At 40.3% G+C, this 27,886-nt stretch overlaps 1 protein-coding gene and 1 long non-coding RNA gene across 5 annotated transcripts in view; one reads left to right on the top strand and one right to left on the bottom strand.

Moving 5' to 3' along the window:
• The window catches only part of LOC121903499, a 30,634-nt gene extending 3,875 nt beyond the window's left edge, over positions 1 to 26,759 (bottom strand). The window contains exons 1-3 of one of the 3 annotated variants that reach the window (XR_006098061.1): positions 26,720 to 26,759; positions 14,082 to 14,182; positions 8,975 to 9,034 (exon numbers count right to left, since the gene is read on the bottom strand). This is a non-coding gene — a long non-coding RNA (uncharacterized LOC121903499). Of the gene's footprint in view, positions 1 to 8,947; positions 9,035 to 14,081; positions 14,183 to 16,321; positions 16,913 to 26,719 lie in introns of those variants that run through there. The other 2 variants (XR_006098060.1, XR_006098062.1) reach the window with 2 other exon arrangements.
• LOC121903496 (T-box transcription factor TBX5-A-like) lies at positions 261 to 13,692 on the top strand. Of its 2 annotated transcripts, XM_042420583.1 has the most exons (9): positions 261 to 541; positions 1,385 to 1,531; positions 1,848 to 1,942; positions 2,303 to 2,422; positions 3,841 to 3,988; positions 5,815 to 5,967; positions 7,759 to 7,850; positions 8,767 to 9,023; positions 10,790 to 13,692. In XM_042420583.1, the coding sequence occupies exons 2-9, from the start codon at positions 1,391 to 1,393 to the stop codon at positions 11,377 to 11,379; spliced, it is 1,596 nt and encodes a 531-aa protein (XP_042276517.1). In that variant the 5' UTR covers positions 261 to 541; positions 1,385 to 1,390; the 3' UTR covers positions 11,380 to 13,692. The 2 variants fall into 2 exon arrangements, with proteins under 2 accessions (XP_042276517.1, XP_042276518.1); XM_042420584.1 differs by lacking the exon at positions 261 to 541 and having other exon boundaries at positions 1,452 to 1,531; positions 1,829 to 1,942.
• Positions 26,760 to 27,886: the final 1,127 nt, after the last annotated feature.

Raw genomic sequence — 27,886 nt, 5'->3', positions numbered from 1 at the left:
TTTGAGCTGCAGATACCGATGCACCGTGCGGACCTATGGGAGCGCAGGGGAGGCAGCAAGGGGGAGGGCACTAGATCCGAGGCGGACTTGACTCCATTTGTAGGCTAATGAAGGAGCAGATGAGCGGGGGTTCAGATCAGGGTTGGCACCGAGTCCGTGAGGGCGATACGGAGCGGAGCGACGTAAACGAGGAAGAAATTATATCGCCGCTTTAAACGGATCTCAGGCCTCCGCTGCAGACGGGAGGCAGCGGAGCGGAGGAGCCGCAGAGAGACGGACAGCGGAGCTCTGAACAACCCGCTGATATATCAGAGCTGCACAGGGAACACGGTGGATTTTTGAGGAGCCGATACCGAAACATTTGGACTGTTGGATTTTTGGAAACTAATAATAATAATAATAACAATAATAATAATAGCAATAATAATAATAACAATAGGAATTTAAAGCAACTTCACAAAAAATACGCGAGGAGCCTGCAGAGCGCGCAGGAGTAGGATGAGCATGTTTTCTGCAGGGAGAGCAGAGCAGAGCGTTTGAGGTAAAGGCCCTTAGAGAGACCATCCAAAACACACACACACACACACACACTCTCTCTCTCTCTCTCTCTCTCTCACACACACACACACACTCACATGCCAGATACAGGCTGTGGGTAGCTTATTTGATGTCAGTAATAGTTTAGAGTTACTTCCGTTTTTAAACAGGGTGCTATTTTAACATACAATTCAGTTTCTAACACAGTTGCGGAATTTAAAGCTGCAGTTATCATGCATTAAAGCTGAAATATGAACATTAACTTGACCACTGAAGCTATAATAAAGTCTGAACTATATTACGTGAATATGCACGCATGACCAAGTGACAAATCCTAAAACAATGTGAGAGTTCAAATTCATTAACGTTTAATCTGCTTTCAAGTTCAAGCCTGTAATTAGGTTATTGGATCAGTTACAATGTAAGTCATTGTAAGTCACTGTAATGCAGTGTAACATGTTGTTATTGTTGTTATTTTTGCAGAAATTATTTGTTTTTTCCAACACAAATTTCATCTCAAAACACGACAGTTCTTCACCAGATATGAAGTTTTCAACAAGTTTGTGTTTTTTTTTTTTTTTTTTTGTTTTTTGTTTTGGTCTTTTTTTTTAATAAATAAAACATCGACATTTGTTTCTGTTCATTGCATGAATTTAATATTAAATATTTTTTTCTTTATCATAGATATGAGTTTAGTCGAAACTAAGCTTTATTTGCCTGTAAACAAACATGCTTCAATTCATTTCGTCAGGCCTTTTATATGACATGTTCAATGACAACCTCCCACTCTTTGTGTGTGTGTGTGTGTGTGTGTGTGTGTGTGTGTGTGTGTGTGTGTGTGTGTCAGTGGGACATGGCAAACGGAGGGGACCAGTTCGGCCTTGCAGAGCGTCCGGACTCGGACTGCATGGATTCCCCAAAAGAGACCAAACAGGAAAATCAAAGCTACGCTTTAAACTCTCCAGTTTCTCCGCAGACAGCGTCCAGTCAGCAGGTAGAAAGAGACTGTCTGTCAAATAATGTAATTATTACATTACTGATGACTGAGTTCAACAGTTTCTGCAGTTTTTATACTTCAGAAATTACATTACAAAGAATGTATTGATGCATCTCTGACTGTAGAGCTGCAGACGAAATATTCACCTCACTGTTTAATAAATATGGATAGTTTTATTTACCATATATAAACCACATAATCATTATTTTAAATATGCAAATCATATTAAATGTATTTTTTTTAAAAAACATATAAGTGCGTTAGGCAACAGAAGGACTTCTTCTTCATCCGCAGTGTTTATATTTTGCTGCAGGGGATGGAAGGAATCAAAGTTTTCCTTCATGACAGGGAACTTTGGACGAAGTTTGATGAAGTGGGAACTGAAATGATCATCACCAAAGCTGGAAGGTAGGAAGATCAAATAATCCACTGTTGACTAAATAAAATAGATTTTGCAGATAAGATAGACTTTCCAGGTATATTTTCACTCCTCATGTTTTTATTAAGCCATAACCGCACATCATTAAAACGTGCGGAGTTGCACGAGAATGTTTTTTATTAATCGTAGGTCTGCTTGCATCAGTATTTCTGAGCCAAACAGGCGCAGTGTGTGTGTGTGTGTATGTGCAGTCAGGCCTCAGGGGAGTGTTTTATCTCAGAGGAATGCACTATGCACTATGGTCTACATTTTATTATCTTGCATGTATCTTATCATTTAAATCTTTCAGGGAATATTGATATTTCCCTCCCTGATTGTGTTCCCTGTAGGAGGATGTTCCCCAGTTACAAGGTGAAGGTCACAGGACTGAACCCAAAAACCAAATACATACTGCTCATGGACATAGTTCCGGGGGATGATCACCGCTATAAATTTGCAGACAACAAATGGTTCGTATATTTATAATTGCTTTATATTTATAATCAAACTTAGGAGACTACTGCAAAAAAACCGTCTGATAGGGTAATGCAACCAAATATAAATCTATATAATAATGTGTTGGAGTCTGCACAGTAGGTCAGATTTAACATAATATATTGATTGTTAAATTCTAACTTTATCATCTTGGTTCAGGCAATGAATGGTGAATATAATGATATGCATACACAGCCATAAATAGACTCTTTTTTTACTGCATTATTTTTCCACATCCTCACACATTTAGCTGCCATCTTGATCCCTCTTGCTCTGTTGATATGTAGGCCATAATTAATTTTATACATCCGCCTAAAAAAACCCTCTAAATATAAATCTGGGTAGTTGTAAGTTTATGCTGCGCTCCATTCCCGCCTCTGCACCGTGTAAAGGTCGGGTCCTTCTTGCAGACTGGGATGGCCTAGTTCCCCGTGTTTCCCCCCCTTGTGTCTGCCCGCCGGTTAAATCGGAGTATGAAGGGTTCACCGGGCGGACAGACGGCATAGACCGGATTAAAAAGTCTCCCATTCAACTGAGAGGGGAAAAAATCCGAGTAGACCACCGACTCTCCATCAATGTTGCTCTGCCTCTTCGGAGCATCACAGTGTCTGGAGCCCATTACAATGTTCAAGAGCTCAGTGGAGGAACTGACTGTGACACAAAGTCCCAGATCAGAGCGCAGTGGTGATAGCCTGAAGGCGTTTTTAAAGAGATAAAGTTTCTATGTTTTTGATTGCTCCTCTCATCGAGTGTATCATGTCATTTTATATTATTTTAACTTTTTTTTTTTCCAGGTCACGCCATTTGACCTTTGCTCATTTCAGACTCAAAACGCAGGCCAGCCTACATGCAACTTTACAACATTTCATCAATATTCATTAAAAGCCTTTTGGAGTTGAAAACTTATGACTATATCAGTTATTATAAGATTACAATCCACACTAGTTATTTTCGGCATTTAAAAAACTCACACCTGTAGCCTTTTAACACTTTGATTAAATATTAATGCACCACATCATGTAGTCCTTTTGTCTGCACTTAAGCTACTGGCGAAGACGGGGGAAAAAATGGCCCAAAAGCCCAAATATTAGATGTTTGAATGTAAACATTTTTTGGACATTCGTGGACTTTGTTGATATCTCACAACATCTCTCCTGCTCAAAACAACAGCAGCTTCATATCGGAGGGGTTAATTTGGTTAGACTGAGCCATGCAGTGTCCAGATGTGGCTGTCTGTGTAAACTTCAGTAGGCCTACAAACACGGTGCATTTTGTCTAATTAAAGCACCAGATAGGTCTTCTGCAGCCGGCGGCGGCAGCACAGGCCTCCTGCGCCGCCAGACAAACCACTGTGACCCACTGATTGTCAATGTCTCACCGTTTTCCGTTATAGGTCGATAACGGGGAAGGCAGAGCCCGCGATGCCCGGGAGGCTCTACGTCCATCCGGACTCTCCCGCCACCGGGGCGCATTGGAGCCGCCAGCTCGTCTCCTTTCAGAAGCTCAAACTCACCAACAACCACCTGGACCCCTTTGGACATGTGAGTCCTGCTTCTTAACAGCCTTTTGATGATGTGGCGTGTTTATGTTTTCATACAGAGAATAAGAAAATGTGTTCATGGCCTGTTTTGGCTTGAAATTAATTATGAATCTGAGCGTTTGGAATTTATTGAATACATTATTTTTAGTTATAGAAAATAAAAATGCCGTTTAAAAGACAATACGTCCATGCAAGTGACACATATCACACACCTCCCCATGAAACTGGTCTGTTGGTCGTATCATATAGCTGCACATTGTGTGTATTTTAAATAAACAGCCCTGAGTGATGTTTTTAATTTAAGAAGAGTGATTACACAAAGTAAAGTCACAGGTCCAGATAGGCAGACAGCCATTCAGTCCTGCGCTCAGCTGGCAGCACATGTAGCTCACTCTCCTGAATATAACTCAGCAGACATCACAACAGCAGCACAAATCATCATCATGTGGCCACACTTGAGACTCCACATCAGACCAAGGACTCATTCAAGACCACAATTACCCAAACAGCTGTACAGTAACAGCAGCGCGTATTGTTTCACAAAACAAACACAAAAACATAATCCTGAAATTAGAGGTAATGATTTCAGTGACTCTGAAGTGCATTAGCTAATGCATGTCACCGGCGGACACGTCTCTGCATTAAACCGAGCCCCCCCCCCCCCCCCCCCCCCCCTCCCGGATAAACAAACGTGCTCGCGCCCGCGTGCGCGCCTATAAAAGGGCGTGCGTGGAGTTGTCAGTGTCGTGGGAAATAGTTGCAGGCAGGCTGCTCTGAATGCACAAAGTTATGACAATTCTGTCCCCGAGCCAAATGTACAGCTTTTACAGTAGTGTTACAGCCCTTTTAATAAATAAAAAATAACTCTGAGTTATATATATTATATTAAACTTTATACACATTTCAATGTGTAACTTTCAATTTGAATCATCAGTGATTGCACTGAATTATATTTTGACATTTAGGCCTCATATGTCAGATCCTTTGGTGTCTATGTATATTATTTAGTTGTGGTTGAAAGAGTCACTGATGCCATTTATTAATAGAATTAAATTAACAGTGCAGCTATAATATATTCTAATCCATGTCTAACTCTCTGTTTTTCATGCTTTATTTCTGTATTTTTGTGTTATTGGTCTAATATGTATACACATCATCTATTCCATATCTGTCCATCCTGGGAGAGGTTTTTTTCCTGTTAAAGGGAGTTTTTTCCTTATTTGAATCAAGAGTATAATGATGTTTATTGTCTCTACAGACTGAAAATCCATGTGAGGCAAATTATTAATTTTGAAATATTGGGCTATACAAATAAAAATTGACTTTACTTCATTAATCACTTTGTTTTCAGGTGGTAGATTTGGTTTTATACATGAATTTATGCTAACATGTGCATAAAAATAACACCTTGGTGTAAACATGTGTCTGGAAAATAAGTCATCAATGAGTCATTTTTTCGGTAATTTTTCTAACTAAACTAAGAAATAAATCCTTCTTACAAGAACCTTTATTAAATATTCATGCATGACTCATGACACCAGTATTTTTAGAAACCTTGGCTACAGCCGTGGAGGCTATATAAACAAAAATCAATTATTAATTTGTTTTACTTCTTGACCTACATCAGTTTGATCCTGCTAACATGTACAGTACAAATCTCTGTTGTAAAAATTCCTGTCAGCCTAGAAATGTGCATGGAAGTCTGACTTTAGTTGGGTTTATACCCTCCACCTGGCCTCCAGCGCAGTCCAGGTCCCATCTGCTGGTGGAAACATGACAGGTCTGTCAGCCTCACCTTCTCAATCTCTCTCCCCCCCCGCCGCACAGATAATACTCAACTCCATGCACAAATACCAGCCTCGTCTCCATATTGTCAAGGCGGACGAGAACAACGGCTTCGGCTCAAAAAACACAGCTTTCTGCACCCACGTCTTCTCTGAGACTGCCTTCATCGCGGTGACGTCCTACCAGAACCACAAGGTACAGCAGGCAGGACACACACCGAAACACTTAAAACTGTTAGTAGAGCGCCACCCACATCTCTTTCAAGGATGAGACAAATTACAGTAAAATAAAAAGGTCTTTGAACATTTGAATAATTATGGAAATGAAATCTCAAAGTCTCATGTGTGAAAATCAAATCTGTTCTTCTGTCAGCTTTGTGACCATTTAGATAAATGTATGAAGGTTTGCTTTTGGTTATAGTCCACAGTCAGACTACACACACACACACACACATACACATAGAGAGAGAGAGAGAGAGAGAGAGAGAGAGAAACATACAGACACACACTCTTCTTCTTTGTTTGTATTACTGTCTGTATTTTATATCCAGAAAGTCAATTTGCATCTTCTTTGTTTATGTGTCCTGCATCTATATTTGTAAACATGTCCAAAAATAAATTATCCTGCCTGTGTGTGTGCGTATATGCGTGTGTGCGTATATGCGTGTGTGCGTGTGTGTGAGAGAGAGCATGTGTGAGCGTTGGTCTGTAATGACCTGTTTCTTTCCCTTGATCTTGGCTGTTCCAGTTTCCTTGGCGTACTAGAAAGACAGATTGCTGAAGCTTTTAAGCCGCCCTGCTGATTGAGTTTTCATGAAAAACCCACAAATTGATCACATTTCTCGTAACAAATCATTAATTATATAAGTGAGCGAGCAAAGTTTTGCAATTGTTTTATTTCTTCATTTTTCAGTGCTATATACTTCTTTGGAAATTTGCTCACTTGAGAACATAGAGGTCTATGTCTAGGTCTATGATAGTAGGTGTAGATTAGATGGAAAGTATTCAGTCTGTCAAGAAGCTTTCATTTTTATGTATAATAGTAGATATATGCATCAAATATAATGTAGCTTATATACAGTATAGTATTTGTTAATGATAATAGTAGGTAAATGTAATGGTTTTTACATCTAATTATACATATATTAATATATATATATGTGCATGTGTGTGTGTAATAATGAATACATATATTTTAAATTTTAATACTAAATTATTTTAATTTGTAGTAGTAATAGTAGTAAGAAAAGTCAGGAGTATAAAGTGAGCATTGAATTAGTTTTTCAGAATATTACAAATGATTGTAAATCTGAGCTTTTACACTCATATTATATTTAGTTATTGTGTAAAAAAGACATAGACGTTATAGTTCCATCATAATACAACAAATGCTGTGTCACACCTTTATGCTAATTGTAATATTCCTGTATTAGAATCACTGAACCAGGTGTTTGTTGGAGGCTATCAGTATTATCAGACACTTCAAAGTTTGTTTAGACCTGAACTCGTGTCAGATCTCTAGTCCACTTGCCTGCTGTTTGACGGACACCGTCTTTAACCAAATGAAATCCGTCAAAACGTGAAGGTTTCCCTCCATGACATCACCGAGAAAAGTTTGAAGACTTAACATCAAAGCTTCCAGCTTTTGGACCTCTAAAAGCTTTGGCCTGAAATCCTTAAACCTGGCGACTGTTTGGGTAAACAGTTTATTCTGTGTCAGCTGGCGAGAACACTGTCCGCTCCGTTAGAAATGTCAGCTGCTGAGGAATGTTGGCCGTCCAGAGCTTCAACGAGGCGGCTTTTAACATCTGCAGGGCCTCTGACTAATAGTAAACTATTGACTTTCAGTCAATGAAAAGAACAGCTAAAAAACTGAAAATGCCTTTGTGCCTGTAGTTGCATGAAACAGTGTTTTGTTGCGGCCTGTGAATGTGCTTTGGTGTAATACTTGTGTTTGACTTAAAGCTTTTCTATGTTTCATCCTCAGATTACTCAGTTGAAGATTGAGAATAATCCTTTTGCAAAAGGCTTCAGAGGCAGCGACGACAATGAGCTGCACCGCATGGCCAAGCTACAAGGGTGAGTCTCTGTGTGTGTGTGTGTGTGTGTGTGTGACCATTCATAAGAAACAAATTGTACTCTTCTTTCTTGTCTCTCTCCCCCTGTGGGCAGGGCTGTTATGATGGGGTACATATGGTCTAAGACGTGAGTGTGTGCGTGTGTGTTTAAGCTGAGCCAAGTGGTATAAAGACATGTGAGCCATTGTCACCTGAAGGTTACTTCGCCCTGAACATGCAGCACAAACACAACCCAACCGAGCATCAGTTCCTGTGCTGCATTGATAGATGCATGATATCACATTGCTGCTGGTCTATCAGACTGTCACTGCTGATCAGCTGAAGGCCCTACATGGTGTCTATTTGTGTGCTGAACTAATCTCCATTCAAGTGCTGTTGTGTCAGGCAGTTTAGAGATTTTAGCAAGCCAATGGGAGAGGCTGTTACTGAGGGGAGGTAGAAATGTGGGCAGGGCAGAGAGAAGGGAGAACGGGTGAAATGCAGCACCCCTGTGTTATTGTGCTGCTGTGGTTGGTGGAGAGGAGAAGAGAGGAGAGGAGAAGAGCCTATCTGAAGTGACACATGGATGGATGTTTATTTTTAGAGCGGGCAAATTATCTCACTGCAGCACCGACTGTGTGTGTGCGTGCATGTGTCTGCTTGTGTGTGTCATGATCTCAGCAAGAATCAGGGAGATGTGGCCCGCTGTCCCCTACATACCACAGAGTTCACCGAGAGGGCAGTGTGTACAGAGAGAGATCAGAGCTGAAAGGATGGAGAGCGGCTAAGTAGACTTGAAAGAAAAAGGGGGGGAAAAAAACAGGAGCATAAACAATACAACCAGGCAGAATTGAATCTAACAGAAAAATAGCTGTAGGCAGATATGAGCAGCACACCTGAGGCCGTAATATCACATGGCCTTTCTGTTTCTGTTCCAGTAAGGACTACCCTGTGGTACCTCGCAGCACCGTCCGTCAAAGAACTTGCTCCGCTGGGAGTCCCTTCAGTGGGGAGGTTCAGGGTCTGCGGTGCTCCCCCGAAGCCGCCGCGTCCCCCTACAGCTGTGAGAACGGCTTGAACAGCAGCAGCAGTCCTCAGGAGCTGCTGAGCGCTCCTCCAGCCCACTACACCCTGCCTCATCCTCACCTGCAGCACAGCCAGCCGCCGCAGGTCTACCACTGCACCAAGAGGAAAGGTAGGAGGAAGCTGTGTGGAAGAGAAATACAGTCTCAGCTCTCACGCTATGAAATAAAAATGGCCCTGACACAGGAGTGCAGATATAGCCAATTTATTTATTTTAATATTGATTAAATAATTGTAATACTTATATTGGAAATTAATGTGCACACTTTATAAATCATTCTGTTGTGACTTATCACACCCATAACTCTACATTTATGTTGTTAACTGCAAAGAAAATATCATGTTACTGCACTCAAACCACTCTATCTATGACTTTTCCAACTTGTGGTTGTGTGACGTTGCTATAATATTTATATTTTATGAACCAAAACAACAGCAACGACAAAGCAATAACAGCTTGGGAAAATTACGTGACTTTAGTCATTTGCATTAAAATGTTACCTCAAAGATAATGATGGGCATGTAATTACTGTTTGTAACAAAAAAAAATCATTTTGATGTAATTCACGCTTTAAGTCTCTCAAATTCGTTGTTTACAGCAAAATAAATAGAAACAAATGGCTGGTTGGGAAGTAGAAAATCAACTTTACAGATTTGCATTAATTTGTGCTGTGACAAAGTTTTTTCAAACTGTGTGCAATTAGCTTCTGATTTTTCAAAGGCTGCATTTAAATGAATCATGAATCATTCATTTTTCTGTGGTCATTTACACAACCTTCATGAGTTTATTCAGACGCATTAATCAACAGAGAAAAAAAAAACACTACAGTGCAGCTACTTCTGCAGCCTGCTGGTGAGGGAGAGCTCAACAAAGTTCAGTCGGTTTGTCGAAGCTCAGAAAATAAATCATTGAAATGAGGCTGGAATAGAAATACTCATTGAGTTAGCGAGCTGGAGCCCAAGTTCAGTGACCACACAACCTCGACTCCCTATCGGCTTTTTGTTTGTTGTTGAATGGTCAGATATTATTTATTATTACTGCTCTCTATCCCTGTTTTAGAATAAATTTAACACATTCAGAGCAGCTCTCTTGCACATTTTTTTTATTGGGTGCTCCCTTTTTCTACAATATAGCTGCACACATTTTCAGCTGCTTTTTACCGAAAAAATAAGTGTGAATTAGTAAATCTAATGCAATAAGCAATCAAACACACTTTCAGTACATGGTGTGCTGCCTTTTTCTACTTTGATAACTTTTTTTTATTCTTATAGGTTGAGTCTTGAGCACACTCTGTCTTTAATACCTTGATTTTGGGAATATTTTTTTGTCTACAAATCCTCTTTTTTATTTAACAGAAACAGCCAAAATTCTCAAATGTTAAATGTTGCCTAAATACAAGCAGCTATAACTTTTCAGGAACTGCCTAAAACTGGCTAAATTATGATTTAAAGTACTATCTAATCAAAGAATAAGTAAACAAGACTTTGGAACTGGCCAGACAATCAATGCCAACTTTAGGTACTTGATAGTTTGATATGTTGCGCAGTGGAAACTTTGTACCAAACAGTATAAAGATTGGATACGCAGCTCTAGTGGATAATCGGATTAAACATGCTTAACAATCAGTATAGTCCATTAAGCTCTTCTGGCAAACATTATGAATAAACTGCACTTTAGATCTTCATGTTTTTACCTTAGTTAATGTAATAGATTGTCTAAAAGCAGCAAAACAAATGCAACCTACTTTCATGTGTACATTTTGTTCTCAGCTCAGCTATGTGAACTTGTCTAAATAGGAAGCAGAAACTTTCCCAGTTCTCACTTGTCATAACGTTGAATGGAAATCACCACAATATTTTCTCTCTGTGTCTCTGTAGTGGAGGAAAACTGTTCTCCAGGAAACCGCCAGCACCCTTACAAGAAACCCTTCACTTGTGGCTCACCAAGTGAGGGCGAGTCTTACTATCACCCCTCCTCCTACCCTCCTCCTCCACCACCCAGTCTATCCAACAACCCAGCCCTGGGTCTCACTGACTCCCCCTACAGCTCAGACATGGGACAGCGTCAGGCGTGCATGTTTGCTGGCTCAGAGCCCAGACTGGATGAACTAAACTGTGCATCCTGGTCATACACCTGCCCGCTCCCCTCTGCCATGACCCCCATGGAACCCTACCCACCCTATACCCCTCATCCTCCCTACAGCTCTAGCCCTCAGGGCTCCCGGCTCAGTGCTATAGTCCACCAGAGCTCTCCACCGCTGGGAGAGCCCATCGCTCACGACCCCTACCAGAGCCAGAGCTCCAGACCTCCAGCTCAGAGCTCCCAAAACATTCACAGCAGGCAGCTCAGCCCACCTCTCAGAGAGTATCCTCGCTACACCCCCAACCTGTCTCCTCCTCTCTACCACACACTAGAGACGCACACACACATCAGATGCGGGGTCCCCGAGTGGAGCGCAGCCTCCTAACTGAACCAGAGGGCATACCTGAAAGACTGATCAGTGGACAGAGATTCCTCGTCTCAAATTCAACGACCCTTCTTTCAGCTTTTCTGAAAGATGCTGCACTGCATACGGACTAAATATGATATTACCTTTGTAACATAATTGTGAAAAGTGTGATTTTGTGCTGTGTAAAGAGGCCTCATCTGTTTGTCATGTTTCTCCCCTGTGCTGGATGGAGCAGTGGGTTGTTAAAGAGTGGACTCGGACAAACAAACTTCATGAAGCTCCAGAAAAAAAAAGAAAAAAGAAAAAAGAGAAGAAGTGATTCTTTCCGAGCAGCACAATGACCATCAACGTACTTAATTGTCTTTCCGTAACACAAAGACTGGTGTCATCCAAATGTTTGCACTGTGAGCCCCGTTAAGGCCAAACCGTGAACACAACCAGGCTGTTTTTTCTCTCAATGACTCCCACTCTCTACATTGTGAAGGATGTAAATTGTGACCCACTGTCAGACAGGCAACAACACTTACTGACCAAAATAATCTCAGCTCTCAGCGGAGCCTGAGGGAGACCTTTTTTATTCTCTTTAGTGGAGCAAAGCAGAGCTCCATGCTCAGTCTCAGTGAAGGAGAAAAGGCATGAGCTGTCTGTGTGTGTGTGTGTGTGTGTGTGTGTGTGTGTGTGTGTTGGTATGTAAAGCCTGTGTCAGCTCAGCTCAAGAAAGCTATGAGTTAATTTCCAATGAGACAGGCAGAAGTAGCTGCAGGCGCTGCACCATAGAGATAAACAGTTTGTTTAGACCACACTACAGGCTGAAAGACCTGTAAACACTGTTTCCACTGCATTCTGGGTAAATGCACAACATCAGCGTCACACAGCTGTCACCGCTGTCCTCTTAGTCACCCCCAGCCGACCAATCAGCTCACTCCATTGACTGAGAGCCGACAAATGAGCATGTGCCTCTCTGTTATCCCCAGCTGACCAGTCAGAGCTGGAGTTCAACGTGGTTTATGTGTGCATGCGTTGGCCCATTTTTTGTTTGTTTCTGAATTATTCATGAGTCCATCATTGCTCCCTGACATGTGAGGATTGCTCAGCAAAGAAATACAGTGCTGTAAATGTGATAATGTTGCAGTTTTTTACGATTGCTTAAGCGCATTTTTTTAAAAGTGGGCTCATTTTGTCAAAACACTACACACAACATGGTTGACCAATGTTGCTCGAATGTCATCTGATAAATTTGGTCCTCCTCTTCTTCGTCCTCCTCTAGGTCTACCTCTTCCTCTTCCTCTCCCTACCCCTCCCTCTTCCTCCGCGGGCTCCCCATTTACATCCTCACTCTCCCTCTTCCTCGTCCTCGTACTGCAACATTGCCTTCCATTTTTTGTTGAAGACAGGCACTCTCACCTGTTGCTTTTTTTGTAGTGCTTTCATCTGATTGGTGAGTTTACCACTAAGCACGTCTCTGTACACCTGACCGCCATGCTTGATCGATTGGTTCATAGGTGTGGTATTTTGAAAGGCAAGAAGTGACCTCATGTTAGATTTCTGTGTCTAACGTAGAGAAGTGTGTTTAGTGTTTTGCAAAAAGTGTGAGGCTGAAAATGTTGTGCAGATCTGGGCTGAGGTTTTGCTCCTTGTGTGTCAGGTTTCACTAACTGTGTGTTATTTTTCATTTTAGCGTGAAAGCAATCGTAAAAAACTGTGTTAGTGTCTTTATTTTGAATTTACATTGGTCCTTGTCATATCCACACATCATTACTCCATTAATTGCTTTGACTAGATTGGATTGAGTACATTTCCCTTCGGATTTGGGTAGCATTATTTTCCTCCTTTCATTAAATGTAAAGAGACAATTGTGACTTTTTTTGCAAAATAGAGGCAAACTGAGATTTTGGTTTATTTTTTTGTAATGAAGCAGTTTTGTTATATTTTTGCCCAGGTGTTTTAAATGCAGTAACATGTGAGAAGTTGCTCTAACAGTCTGTCAGAATGCAGAGAGCAGATCCTCATCATTCCTTAATATGTATTTGATTTGTGTGTGTGTGTGTGTGTGTGCGCGCGTGTGTGTGTGACAGTGAGACGTAAAGAGCTCTCTCTTTTGGGAAAATGTTTGTGTTTTATAGCATTGTTCTTGCTAATAGTATTTATTACTCTAGATTTGTAAAGATTAGTTTGTTGTAAACTTGTGAGACAAGACGGTATTGTTCAGAGATATTTGTTTCTCTTTGAAGGTTTGATTCATCCTCCATTTCCAAGTGGTGATAAATAGTTGTGGTAAACAAAACTAAATTTTCTGTTCTATGGAAATAAAGACAGATTTATATACAGAAATGGAATAAATTTTAGAGAATTTTTGCGTAAGTCAGTTGGTTGTTGTGTTCTTTGTGATTAGACAACGAACACGGCACATACGAACTATTAACATTCCCAGAGGGTTATTTAAAGTACGCTCAGCACCTCGGGAGTGGAAACTCTTTTAAGTGCAGTGCAGTTTATCAGTTTCAATGCATGTATCAATATGAAGGACCTGATGACCGTGGAAGTCTGCGACCTTTCCCAAACAGAAAGCGTCCAGCAATCCCATACAACACTGTAGAGTATTGTTTAAAGTGTAACCGCGTGTATTAGGCTGCTACCTCTGTGTCTGTAACCCACCCAAGTCATCCACTCAGCAACAAACCCCCTCCAGAGTGGTGTGGGTGCTGGGGTGCTACGCATACCTCGTCCGCCTCTTCTTATCTCTGACAGCTTGTTTGGCATCTCCAGTCTCCACCAGCTGGACCCCCTCACTGACAACCTGCTGCCCAGAGAAGGGAGGGGTCTGCCGGGATATGGGACAAAGAAAGGTGGGGGTGTGTTATTGGTGGTCGCCCCCCCCTTTTCCTCCAAACCAAACCGCCATTCCCCTGGACACACATACACACGCCTGACCTCCTCCCTCCCAATATGGTTCTGTGTCTCTCACAGCAAAGTTACACCTGCTCAGAGTTTACAACACACCCACACTGATAGAAAAGCGAACGTAATGTAATTTATTTGCAAAGGTTGTTAAATCATTTAACTTCTAATCCAGTGTATTTACATTTAATTACACTGTTAGAAGTCTGCCCCTCTCTCTCCCCTTCTCTTTTTTCTCTTTCTTCCTTTCTCTCCCTCTCTCTCACACACCGTGAGGTCGGAGGTTAAGCAGGCAACTCTTCAGAGGGTCTGTTCCTCCTTAACCCTTTGTCTCCAGACAAACTCTAGCCAGGACGAGGAGGGGAGGGGGGGTTAGAGCGAGGTCTCAAGGGGCCTCCAGCTCTGAAAGATGAATTGCATCACTTCATACTTGCTTGTACAGTAACGGAGTTCGGTGATGACCTCTGTATGGCTGAGAGTTAGTTGGGAAAATAAAGCTTTGGGTAAAGTAATATTAAACACAGTGAGTGTGTATGTGTGTATGTAAAGGACCCTAATCCATCAGTGGAGGACTTTCTCAGACACACTGGTTGGACAGTAGATTGATGAACCTTCGTGATCAAAGAGCTTAAGTGGTGCTTATCGTTATCTCCCTGACACACACACACACACACACACACACACACCACTCACCCTCCTCCTGCCTTCTGCATATTCTCCTTTTCTCATCCTTTCCAAATTGCGTGATGGTTTATAACAGGCACAGAGAACAGACACCTAGGCTACTGTTTTTTTTTTGTTATGTGCACAGTTGAGACTTCACATTTACACAAGAGAGAAAGAAAGACTGACATTTTTAAATGTCACTCATTTAGCCTGCAGACCTGAATTTTCATGTTGTGAGGGTTGCTGAGGTTGTTCTCTCGGACAAAAGGCTATACTGTATGTTAAATCTACTGCCCGGCTACGCAGAACCATTTCTTTTGCAAAATAAGCTTTTTTAAAAGACCTATTTGATGCTCATTTAATTACAGTCTGAACTATTGGTTTGAATACATAAATGTGTATTTGGAGTCTCTTGCAGGACACTGAGAGGCACTTGTGTGATGTCCAGCATTAGTGATGTCATTTTGTGTGGAATAAGTGGCCTGAGATGGAGTGTAATTGGTAAAAGCTGATTATGGTTCGTCTCTATTGGGCTGATGGTGCTCCATCTCTGTGGCAGTAAAGGGGGACAGCTTAGTCCTTCCTGACTGGCATAGCGCTACTAAAACAGCCGATACACTGGAGAATAGAGAGAGAGCTTCTGCACACTCGGACACATGCAGTTTTCATGTTTCAAAATCTGAGTCTGCAGGGGCTTTTTTTCTTCAATGGCTTTCCTGAAACTTTACAAAACATATTAACAAAGCTTGTCCAGGTGAGTGTTTGCTGTTTTAAGAGCCTGATAAGACCAAGTGGATTTGGAAAGTGAAGAGGGACTCGTTCCAAAATGGGTTGATGAATGGATAAAACCAACATTTGTTAATATATTTGTGAGCCATAAGTATCTGTAATTAGAAGCACTGTATGGGACTAAGAGGACAGCACAATGGCAGTACAATAATGTTAGACAATGAATGCTTGGCCATCACATATGGTGCAACAAAGTAGGATGGCAGGGAAGGTTTATTTGAATGGTACTATCCATCCTTGCTGTTATTTAAAAGCCACAAGAATGGGCTAATGCTGTTAAGCACGGTATAGTAACAAGACTCAGACCAAAGCTAATTTCCCCCTAAATGAGAGTTTATGGCTGAAACAGCCCTGAAATCACTGAAGTAGATCTTAATATGAGCATAAGGGCTGTCAAGGATAAGAGGCCAAGTAAGAGTATGTGTGTGTGTGTGTGTGTGTGTGTGTGTGTGTGTGTGTGTGTGTGTGGGTGGGTGGGTGTGTGGGTGTGTAGGGTGGGGTGTGTGCTTGGGTTGTCCTGCATGTTACGTCTGAAAGACAAAGGGAGAGGTTAAGGGTCAAACTAACAGCAGACAGGCCAGTCCAGGGTCAGAGGGCTCAGACTAACCTGATCAGTGCTGGCTGTTTATCTGAGGGCCCCCCGAACCCTCAGCCTGATGGAGCTGCCTTATCTTTCCCTCTCATGCTGGACTCTCACTTTTAGACCAGATCAAGAGCTCAGTGCCACTTTTAAAGACAGCTGATCTCACTGCGAGAAACGAACATGCAAACATCGCAAAAAATTAGTTGTAGGGTATCCTGTTGGCCTAACAGTCTGGCAATGATGTCCCATGTTTGGGTCCAACTGAAGATATTTATCCCCCTGATTTTCCTGTCACTCTCTCTTTCTAATTTTTTTTTTAAAAAAGGACACTGTGATGTGAGCAAGATTAATTGTTTTAACTCCTAACATATCGCCATGGTCCCAAGACTGGCAGCCAAACACACATGACAGGGTGAAAGGGATAGAGGCGCTCCCGCAGTGGGTGGTGGTGGGGGTTGTGGGCCGTCATGGAGCCAGTGTCCCGTCTGATTACAGCCAGAGGACTGGAGAGGCACGCTAATCCTCCACACACACACACACACACACACACACACACACATACACACAAAGAAACACAACCAGCAAAAGACTGGAAGACACACACAAGCCTATTCAATCAAGAGATTACACCCCATACCCCCTGACCTCACTCCGGTCCCCTTGTCCGGACAGGACATGCAGCATAATGATATCACTACCAGCAGGACTTCGCTCTGCGTGTTTGCTCACTGTACAGACTGGCTGTGGGCCCTCGCGGTCCCCCAGTTTTGACTAAAGGAACACTGTTAGGTCATTATTGTGCCTGGTTCTACAGCCATAGCTAGGTTTAAAAAAAAACCCAACTCAGATCATGAGTCCAAGTTCTCACAATTACCATTTTTTGACTTACTGCTCCAATTCACAAAAGCCTCATTGACAGTTATCAGACATACAATTCTGCTGTCTAAATGGCCTAAAAGTATACAAACCTCAGTATATAATTTAATCTTGTAAAATATCAGGTTTTGTAGCGGTATTTTCTTTTGATAAAATCCACAATACACATAACCTTGTGTGACTAGACATATCTGATGACCCCAAATTTGTCTTGATTCCCTTGAACGGTCCTGACCCCCAGGCTGATAACCATTTTATTAAAGATTAACAAATGTCCCGCCTAGAATGACTTAATAAAAATACATTTGAAATTAGTCAAACTTATTTAAGTGACACATACTGTATTGCTCAGAAATCATAAACAGTATGCTTTAGTTTGCCTTTTGTGGAGGTCCCATGTGCCTCAGCATCCCCTGGCAGGCTTCTCTCTCTCTCTCTCTCTCTCTCTCTCCCTGTTGCCCCAACGTTCCTGGAGGCTTGTCGCCATTTGTGTACAAGCGTGTTTGCAAACAGGCCAGACAAGACCACTGCTGTGAGACAAACACAAAACACAAACATCAATAAACAAACAAATCCATTCATACACTCCGTTCCCTCCAAAGACTGCGTGCACATGCAGCCCGATTTCATAGCACTCACTCAGCCTCCTGTCAGGCTTCATTGTTTGCCAGAGGCAGCATTGTTTGGTTCATACTTGGTGCATTTCTGCGATCTTGTCTCATTATTAATAGATGGTGTCAGAGAGTCGCTGGCCTCTCTGTCTGACAAGGCATTAGCATAAACACAGACTTCCTCTCAATATCTGTTTGCAGCACACTGTTGACTTTTAATTATGGATGTCTAAATGTTTGTTACCTGTCTACCCAAGTGTGGAAACCACTGTGTGTGTATGTGTGTGTGTGTGTGTGTGTGTGTGTGTGTGTGTGTGTGTGTGTGTGTGTGTGTGCAAGCGGAAGTGAAAGTCAGAGCTTTTACTGGTAATAAGCTTGACTGCTCAATCACTCACATCTTTTAAATTTTTGCATTTCAGGAAATAAACAGAGGCTTGACGATGAGAGTAAGTGCAGAATAAACTTAATTTAGAAAACCAGTTCTGTTCCTAATCATCAGCTAAATATTCCTGTTGTTTGCTGGGTCTATACATTTATCCAGGGCCTGTTTCCCTTTAACTTGAATGCTGAAGACTAACATTTGAAGGTCAGAGTAAATTCATTATTTCATTCCTGTTGTGCAGACAAGCACTATTCAACAGTGGTGGAAGAAATATTCATATCCTTTACTTTTGATAGATAGATAGATAGATAGATAGATAGATAGATAGATAGATAGATAGATAGATAGATAGATAGAGAGATAGGTAGATAGGTAGATAGATAGATAGATAGATAGATAGATAGATAGATAGATAGAGAGATAGAGAGATAGAGAGATAGGTAGATAGGTAGATAGAGTAGCTACTTTATTAGTCAAAAAGGGAAATTAAGGTACCTATACAGTAATGTAAAAATACTCCATTACAAGTAAAAATCCTGCATGGAACAGCATACTTTAGTAAAAGTACATAAGTATTAGCAGCAAAATGTGCTTTAAGTATTAAAGTAAAAGTACTTGTTTTGTCCCACTGACTGATATATTATTATATATGACATCATTAGATCATTAATACTGAAGTATCAGTGTTAGAGCAGCATGTTACTGTTGTAGCTGCTGGAGGTAAAGCTAGTTTCAACTACTTTATAAACAGTTAGCTAGTTTAGTCCAGTGGTGCCCAACCTAGGGATCGTGGCCCTCCAAAGGGTCACCAGATAAATCTGAGGCGTCGTGAGATGATTAATGCGAGAGGAAAGAAGAAAAAACAAAGTTCTGATACACAAATCTGTTTCCACTGATTTAATCTTTAACAATGTGTTGTATTTTAAAAGTTTGTTATATTATCCATTGTGTCAAATCTTCATCTGAAAAGTAACTAAAACTGTTAAATAAATGTAGTGGGGTAGAAAGTACAATATTTCCCTCTGAACTGTAGTGGCGTGGAAGTATAAAGTAGCATCAAATGGAAATACTTAAGTAAAGTGCAAGTACCTTAAGTATAGTACTTGAGTAAATGTACTTAGTTACTGTACCACTGCTATTCAAACCAACATATAGATATATGTGAACACTAGAGCTGCAACGATTAGTCCATTACTCAATTAGTCGATCCGCAGAAAATAAATAGCCAGCTATTTTGATAATCTATTAATTGTTTGAGTCATTTTGAGAAAAAAAGTCCAAATCCTCTGAAATGTGAATATTTTCTGGTTCATTTAGTCCTCCGTAACAGTAAACTAGACTTCTTTGGGTTGTGTTGGTCTGGACAAAAGACATTTGAGGACGTCAACTTGGGCTCTGGGAAACTATGACATCAACATTTTTCACCATTTCCAGATATTTTACAGACTAAATAACTAATCTATTAATCAAGAAAGTAATCGTCAGATTAATAAATAATGGAAATAATCATTTGTTGCAGCCTTAACAGTAAAAAACAGAGAAATGTATTCAGTGTATTAAGTGATACAGAGACTTGTACTTTCCATTTGTTGTAATTATTGTGCAAACATTTAAAAGCACAGTGAATTTGGATATTTGGATTGAATATTGAATATATCACTTAATAAAAAGTGATATAACACTTTAAGGCAACTTAAAAAGATATTTGAAGGAAAAATGGGTGACATTAGGGTCAATAAAGATGACTATGCTACCAGCACTAGTTTCATTGTCCTGTGGGCTTTGTGTCTGTATTATAGATTCTGACCTATTCACCTTCTCCTCCTCTTCCTCTTCAGCTGTTAAAAGGTCTGCTGGTGTTTACACGGGTGTGATGTCTCCATCTCCTCAGTCTCACACTGTGCCCATCACCTGACACAACATGCTTTTATTATAATAGCATCATTCCATTAGTATTAATACGGTACTCTGTGTGTGTGTGTGTGTGTGTGTGTGTGTGTGTGTGTGTGTGCAGCAAGCCGTCCATTCATCAAAAATGGATACAGCAGCATCTCTGCCTACAGCTATCTGTGTTGTTGTTTTTCCCCTTCACTGCCTTCGGTCATGCCTTTCCTCGTTCTTTCTCTGCTCATTTTAATGTGTGTGCGTGCGTGTGTTTGTGTGTATGCATGACACACATTTTCATCAGCAGATGCATTTTTCTGGTTCTGCTGCTGTCGCTGTCAGCATCACTGTCTTCGCCACACCTGGCAATTATTATGCAAAAAAAACAGCACACAGCATTTCCATTAAGAGTGCTAATGCCACCTTCCTCTGTCGCCACATGGCCGTGTGGCACTGTGTTACCAGTATGAACATGTAATGTCAGAGTACCATTAACTCAGTAATGTACACACCTCTTCCTTAAAGGTGATAACAAGTCTTCAAAGATATTTTAGAAGTGAACTCAGTCAACTGCGTGACTTTGGGGACTTCAGGACAAGCAGTACACGTAGTCTTGGCCCAGAAATGCATTGAAACTCACTCTATGATATCCTCCAATTGGCATATTTTCATATTTTGGTACATACATTGTCCTCTGTGTTTAAGTCAAAAACCTATGGTTCCAAGGTGAAATAGCCACCATAATACAATATATAAACACATGAAGTCATTATTTTCAAGTGTTTACTTAATTTTTTTCAGCATTTTGTCATTGCTTGACAGCAGAGAGTACGGAAGTGACAAAAAATAAGGGCAACAAAGTTCCTTGACTCAGATCAAACCAGGGGAAATTATGAGTATATGGTCAGCATCTTAGACCTTGAGATCACCAGGATGCCTTTTATATCATGACTAGTGATATAGTGTTTTGGGGACATATATTTTGCCACTTGGGTATATATTTGAAGAAGTAGCTGACTGTTAAAATCCCTTTACATCCAGTTTTCCCCACTAATATCCTTATAAATAGCTTTAAGGTTGTTAAAGGATATGGCTAGTGATTTTCTATATCGTTTTTATTGTCAACAAATCTCATGGGCAGAGCCAAACCAACAATGTCCTACTTACAAGTATTGTGTGTGAATCCAAAGCCTGATATATCAGATTCCTCTGTGACCTCTGTTGTTGTCCAAAAACAATTAAAAACATGTAAATGAGCCACACCACTGGACTCTATAACATGTTTCTTCACCCCAAAGTTCATGGTCACGGTAGTCTGTTTAGCAACAGCTCTAAAGAGTAATCGCAGCAATCAGTTTCCAGTCTTCATTGTTGTTCGTTGTTCTGTATTTTCTTGTTGTGCTACATATGACAACCTCTTGACTTTGTACTTCATTGTTAATTTCTCAAAGAACGTCAGTACAAAGTCAATGGGTTGTCATATGTAGCACAAGCTAGCTAGTGTCGTCTGCCTTACACAGAACAACTCTCAGAAGACTGAAAACATGATCACTGCTATTAGTCTTTGGAGTTGTTTCTAAACAAATTGCTGTAACTGTAATCATCTTGGTGAAGGAACATGTCACCCAGTGCAATGGTGTGGCTCACGGATATGTTTTCAATAGTTTTTGGACAGCAACAGAGGTGTACGACACAGAGTAATACAATATACAATTTTTAATCACTCTATGCAGCCAGGTGTATTCCCCACACCTTTCAAGACTGCACTTGTGAAGCCTCTGATGCTGAAATGCTCAGGGAAGTGGTAAAAACACTGAAGTCCTCCACATGCACCCTTGACTCAATTCTGACTTGAATTAAAATGTTTTTTAATTAAGTGTCTGGGGAGATCCTAACCATTTTTAATCAGTCTATGCAGCGAGGTGTATTCGCCACAGCATTCAGGACTGCACTTGTGAAGCTTCTTCTCTTAAAAACCTCTAACTACAGACCAATCTCCAATCTCCCATTTTTAAGCAAAATTTTACACAAACTGGTGTACATACAATTAAACAATTTTATTAACTCAAACAATAAGTTAGAAATGTTTCAGTCTGGTTTTTGGGATAATCATAGCACTGAGACAGCCCTAGTAAAAGTTGTTGATGATATCAGGATACATCTAGATGCCAATAAACCTTCAGTGTTGATACTATTTAATCTGAGCACTACTTTTGATACCTTTGATCACAAAAGACTGAGGGATCACGTTTGACTGTCTGGAACTGTTTTAACTGGTTTTCCTCTTACTTTTCTGGCAAAGACTTCTTTGTTAGAATTGACTAACTTCTCCAAAACCTCTAAAATAACCCATGGAGTTCCCCAAGGATCAATTTTAGGGCCACCCCTTTTTAATCTATATATGTTACCCCTCGGTGATCTCATCAGGAGACACAGCATCTTTTTCCATAGTTATGCCGATGACACACAGCTTTATGTGGCTGTGTCTCACGATGACCAATTGATTCTCTTTTAAGATGTATATTAGATATTAATGTTTGAATGTCACAAATCTTTTTACAGCTCGACCAAGGTAAAACTGAAATTTTAGTCATTGGTTCTAAAGCTCAGAGAGAGAAACTAGTCACAAAATTAAATTCCCTTGAACTTACCCCAACACAACAAGCAAGAAACCATGGTGTTGTCTTTGACTCAGAACTGAACTTTAAGGCTCATGCAGCATTTGTCACCAAATCTGCTTTTTATCATCTCTAAAGTATTGCTAAAGTGCGACCACTTCTCTCTCTGAGTGACACAGAGAGACTAATGCACGCTTTTATATCGAGCAGGCTGGACTATTGTAATGCTCTCCTATCTGGTCTGCATAAAAGAATTATAAATCAGCTACAGCTGATTCTTTGTTTTTCATCTATTTTTTTAATCAAATTTTTATTTCATTCTCCTTTATTATTATTATTACAGTTTTGAAATCTGTCAGTCATCTGTGAAGCACTTTAAATCGCACTAACCTGTATGAAAGGTGCTATACAAATAAAGCTTGATTGATATCAGACTTTGGATACACACACTCACACACATAATACTTGTAAGTAGAATCAGTTCATTGTTGGTTTGGCTCTGCACATGAGATTTGTTGACAATAGGAAAAATACAGAAAATCACTAGCCATATAAAATAATCTTATTTCACATGGTTTGACCATTTCATATATTTATTCTGTAACAGTCTGTTCCAGCTCTCCATCGAAGCTGTGTGATGTTCAGTGAAATCGTGCAATATTCAAACTCAAGACGCCATGCTTTATGTCTGTGCCACACCATCGACATGCATCATTTTATAGATATTTCTCAAATTTTTGTATCATTGTAAACTTTGGGACATCCACTAGAAGTAAAATTCTGTGTGTTTGTGGTCGTCCTTGTGGTTTAAGATGAATACCATGTACTGCAATGTCTCTGGCTTGATTAAGGCTGTCAACCTTTGTTGCATATCATCCCCTCACTCCCTTTCACCACATTTCCAGTGTCTCCTCACTGTCAACTGTCAAAAAAGGCAAACATGCAGATTTTTGGCTGCACAGCATGAGTTTGTAAAGAGTGACCTTGGCAGGTCAGTGGGATTTTATTTCCAAACATGTTTCAGTATGTGAGCAACTTGTCAAACTCTAATACAGCCGTACAGATTAGGCCTACATTTTATGGATAGAAGTAGCCTTAACGACTTCACACAACTGATCTTGTTTCTGACATGTGTGTCAGCAAAGTGTCATCATGTGTGCCTGTGTCTGTCAGTCTAGTACGGTGAGGAGCATGGTATGTATAGCCACGTGCTTGTGTGCACTGTCCAGCATCAGCAGGTTAAAGGTGTGATATTAAGTTTGTTTTTTGTACTTAAAGTGAAAAAATCACACATTTTCCGGCAGTAACACCTGTCAATCATACGCCTGGACTTAATGTTTCAGTGGTCATATTACCGAGGTCCTTGGTGTACACACATTTACAGTTTTTGTTTTACCGTAAAGGTGGTATACTGTACATGGCAGAAATTATGAAACAACTGGCTCCTGGGTTAACACAAAATAAAAGCTGCTCTGCAGGCACAGCCACATTCTTTTTAGTGGTTTTGTGTTTTGAGATTTTGCACGTTAACTGTGTTGTTAACAATAATTTGTTCACACTGGAAATGGAGAGAGACTGTCAAACTTCTTCCCAAAGCCACAGATGATCCACACTGACACTCCTCTCCAAAGTCATACAAAATACTACAATACACCTTCAAAGGAAAGCTGTGATGCAAGATATATTATATTAAAACAGAGCTACTCAGCAAAATGTATTGCTTTACTAATTTTAATATAGGTTTACAGTAGCATAAGTGTGAAACTTGCTGCTGTATTAAGTAAAAAAATTAATTACATTTTATGAATACAACATAGGACCAAATACAGACAACGCAAATACACAACACATGAACAATAAGCCAGAGGTTACAGACAAAAAGATATAATATATTTGCTTAGGAGATCATTGCATCACAAATCCTTCTTGACAACAACAACCTTCTTCAACATACAAGGTTCAGGTTTGTACTGGCCTTGTATTTCACCTCTTAAACTACATGTCTCTTATTTATATAGTCTTTTATAAGTGTCCATCTAAGTTCATCTAAGCCATTATCTCTATAAAGTCCCTGAAGGGCTGAATTCATAAGAATGATCCTTCTCACAGAAAGGAATACCAATGCCATTTCAATCCATCAACTTTAACTCCCAACAAACACACTTCTGGGTATAGTGACACATTCACATTTAATATTGAACATAGCATATTCTGGACTCCTACCCAAAATGTTCTTATTTCTGGGCAATGCCATAACACAAAGTATGTATTAAGGATCTTCTCTTCACAGCCGTGCCAAAAGAGGTCTGACACATTAAGATTCCTTTTATTCAACTTCTGTGGAGTTGTATAATATTTTCATCTGTATAAGTTTGTATCTTACATACACATTTTGATAATTACGTCACATTATAATCTCTCACTGTTTTAGTGGTAGGTGTTTACCCACATCACGTTCACCACGGTCCCATTGTAATTTACATCTTATGGTGGATTACCTGATAAAATGGCCACAAGCCTATCCTCTCCGTACCAAAACGGCAGCTGAGGTGACGGAATGCATCATTAAATTCTTCCATCAGTTTGAGGCTCCGAAAAGGATATTGACTGATTGAGGAAGAGAGAAAATACTTTTAAAAAATGTTGCTGAAATATTTTTGTTGTGTTTGATCTATATACAATATGCTCTTTATATTAACAGATAAACAAGAATGTATGTGCAAAGTTGGAAATCAAAAGGAGTCTTTGTTCACCTTATCATCCTCAAACCAATGGACTGGTAGAGAGGATGAATGGCACCATACAAAGGTCAGGCAAATGGTTGATTTAACATAAATTCATTATATACTTTATGAACATCATCATCATCATCATCATGTGTATCATAGGGTCTTCAACTTACAGCAGCAATGCCAGTTGGACCATAAATATATCTTTTTGGGAGATGCCTATTGTCTGTTAAAGTTCTGTTATTTTTTAGAGCTCTCAGCAAGCTGGAGGCAAAAAAAGCTCAAAACTGGGACGAGTACTTGGACGCAGTCATGTTTGGGTTGCGGACCAAAAAACAGATTACTACTAAGTTCTCCCCGTTCTTTTTGATGTTTGGGCAAGAGGCGCGGCACCCAACAGAGGTGCCAGAACACTTCATGGTTGGTAAACACATGTCGCAATATATTTTAAGGTCTATCGATGCAGTGTTGAAAACATAGACTGAAAGAATGTAAAAACATTTGTTCACAGGTAGACAGCAGTGTTGAGGATGTTGTGGCAGAAGAAGCTGTGTCAGAGGACATTGATGAAATCAAGGATATTGTTCATGACAATGTCACCAAGCAGCAGGAGAAGACAATGAAGCAAATGAAGCAGGGTGCTGCTAAACCTGGCTTCAAAATAGGGGACAAGGTGTGGAGACAAAATGTAAGAACCCAACAGAGAAAAGGTGGCAAACTGGAGGTAAACTTCCTTGGCCCTTTCACTGTGACAACAGGGGAAAAGTGCTGATCTACTTGCGGAAGATGGTACTGTTTTTTAAGTTAATGTAGATCACTTGAAAATTGCAAAGGAGGAGCTGCCCTACATCCCTCATAAAATCAAAAAATCAGTGGCTACAGCACCCCCAGCCTCACCAGCAACGCTAGCCGCCGCAGCACCAGCCTCTACAGCAGTACCAGCCTCCACAGCAGCACACCACACCACTAGTTAACACTTGTTATTCTAGCTACTTTAAGCTTATTACTCAATATACGGCTCAGCTTAAAACGAACTAAAGAAACTGTCAGAAACAAGCAGCCAGACCTCCTGAACACTAATCATACAACATCAACAGGTGACTGAACAACCACTCAATTAAAAACAAATGAATGAGTAAGTCCAGACAGCTCACTGTAACTTCAACAAGCAAACTAACGTTACCCACAACACATTATATGATCTCTGCTGCATTCTTGTTAAGGAGATAAAAAACACAAAAAAGCCGCACAGAGACATTTAACCATCAGAGATGAAATTAGCAACCAAAGAGACACAGAGAGAGAAGCTGTATCTGACTCACGTTGTCTGACGTCTTCTTCTTTCTTTCATGGAGATGAAGTATTCATGTCATAACGTCCATTGTAGCTGTTGGTCATCTTGTTTGTTAGTTATCAGAACTTTGTGGCTGCTGCTTAACCAGTCTGATATCATTAGCAACAATGACAAACAAGCTAAGTCTCCTGGTTGTTTCTCCGGTTGCTTCTCTCTCCAGCCTCCACGGCAGCGTCCTGCAGCTGCTGCACTGCACAGACCAGATAATTTCTCCCGCTAGCTTAACAACAGTCCTTAACAGTCCCTCCATGGATGTATAAAGAGTCCTTCAGGCTGCTACAATAGGCTACCTGTTGCATTGGCTAACGCAAGGAGCTATCTACTGCTGCTACTCTGCTTTACAGTGGAGAGAATTGAAAATGAAATCTGGAAACTATCATTGGACCAACTTGATGTCAATATTGCATTCTGGTTGTTGATTTTACGTGTCATGGCCAATCACAGATTAGCATGAAAAAAAATGAAATACATTTAGTCCAACGTAAGAGATCCCGCCCTGCAGAGGTCAGCAGGCACCCGTCCTCCTCTGTCCCCTACTCCACCTTCACCAATTGCGCGCCCCCCCCACCACCACTTCACACACTGCTCTTTCTCCTCCCGCCCTGCAGGTGTCGTTGTTGAAGCATTTTAAATAGAATTTCAGCAATGTTTTTTTTCCAAAGAAGAGAGAAAAAATACTTTATAAATACTAAGATTTGGTAATGGTTTATTTCAACCAAATATTCTTTTTTATATTTTGATGTCCCTTTTGCCTCTCAAAAAATAGAGGAGGATCAACCTCCTCTGCCTCTATGGACCAGCCTCCACTAATTTAAACATGAATCATTAACACAAAACTGGAAAAGAAAAGCCTGTATAATGAAGAAGATACTGACAAAGCCTAAAAATATATTTATATGACAAAAACTGTCCAATAAAACAATACATCAGAAAGCAAAATTATACAGATAGGCCTTGGATCACAAAGGGGATAGAAAATGCCTGTAAAAAATACCCTATAGGAGAATTCATAAAATATAGAACTACAGAGACAGAAAATGAATATAATAAATACACAATATATAAACATAAATATATTCTATTCTGTTCACTTTCAAATTATCTGGACTTTAAACAGAATGTAACGTGGAATGAT

This window comes from Thunnus maccoyii, chromosome 9 (assembly GCF_910596095.1).
Source record: "Thunnus maccoyii chromosome 9, fThuMac1.1, whole genome shotgun sequence".
NCBI lineage: Eukaryota > Metazoa > Chordata > Actinopteri > Scombriformes > Scombridae > Thunnus > Thunnus maccoyii.
Note: the sequence above shows the minus strand (reverse complement) of the source record. Positions and strands in the feature narration are given on the sequence as shown.

Coding starts and splice junctions, on each gene's coding strand:
- LOC121903496 (XM_042420583.1), top strand. CDS start 1,391: ATGGCAAACGGAGGGGACCAGTTCGGCCTTGCAGAGCGTCCGGACTCG. Junction 1,943..2,302: donor ATCATCACCAAAGCTGGAAG/GTAGGAAGATCA, acceptor TGTTCCCTGTAG/GAGGATGTTCCCCAGTTACA. Junction 9,024..10,789: donor CCACTGCACCAAGAGGAAAG/GTAGGAGGAAGC, acceptor GTGTCTCTGTAG/TGGAGGAAAACTGTTCTCCA.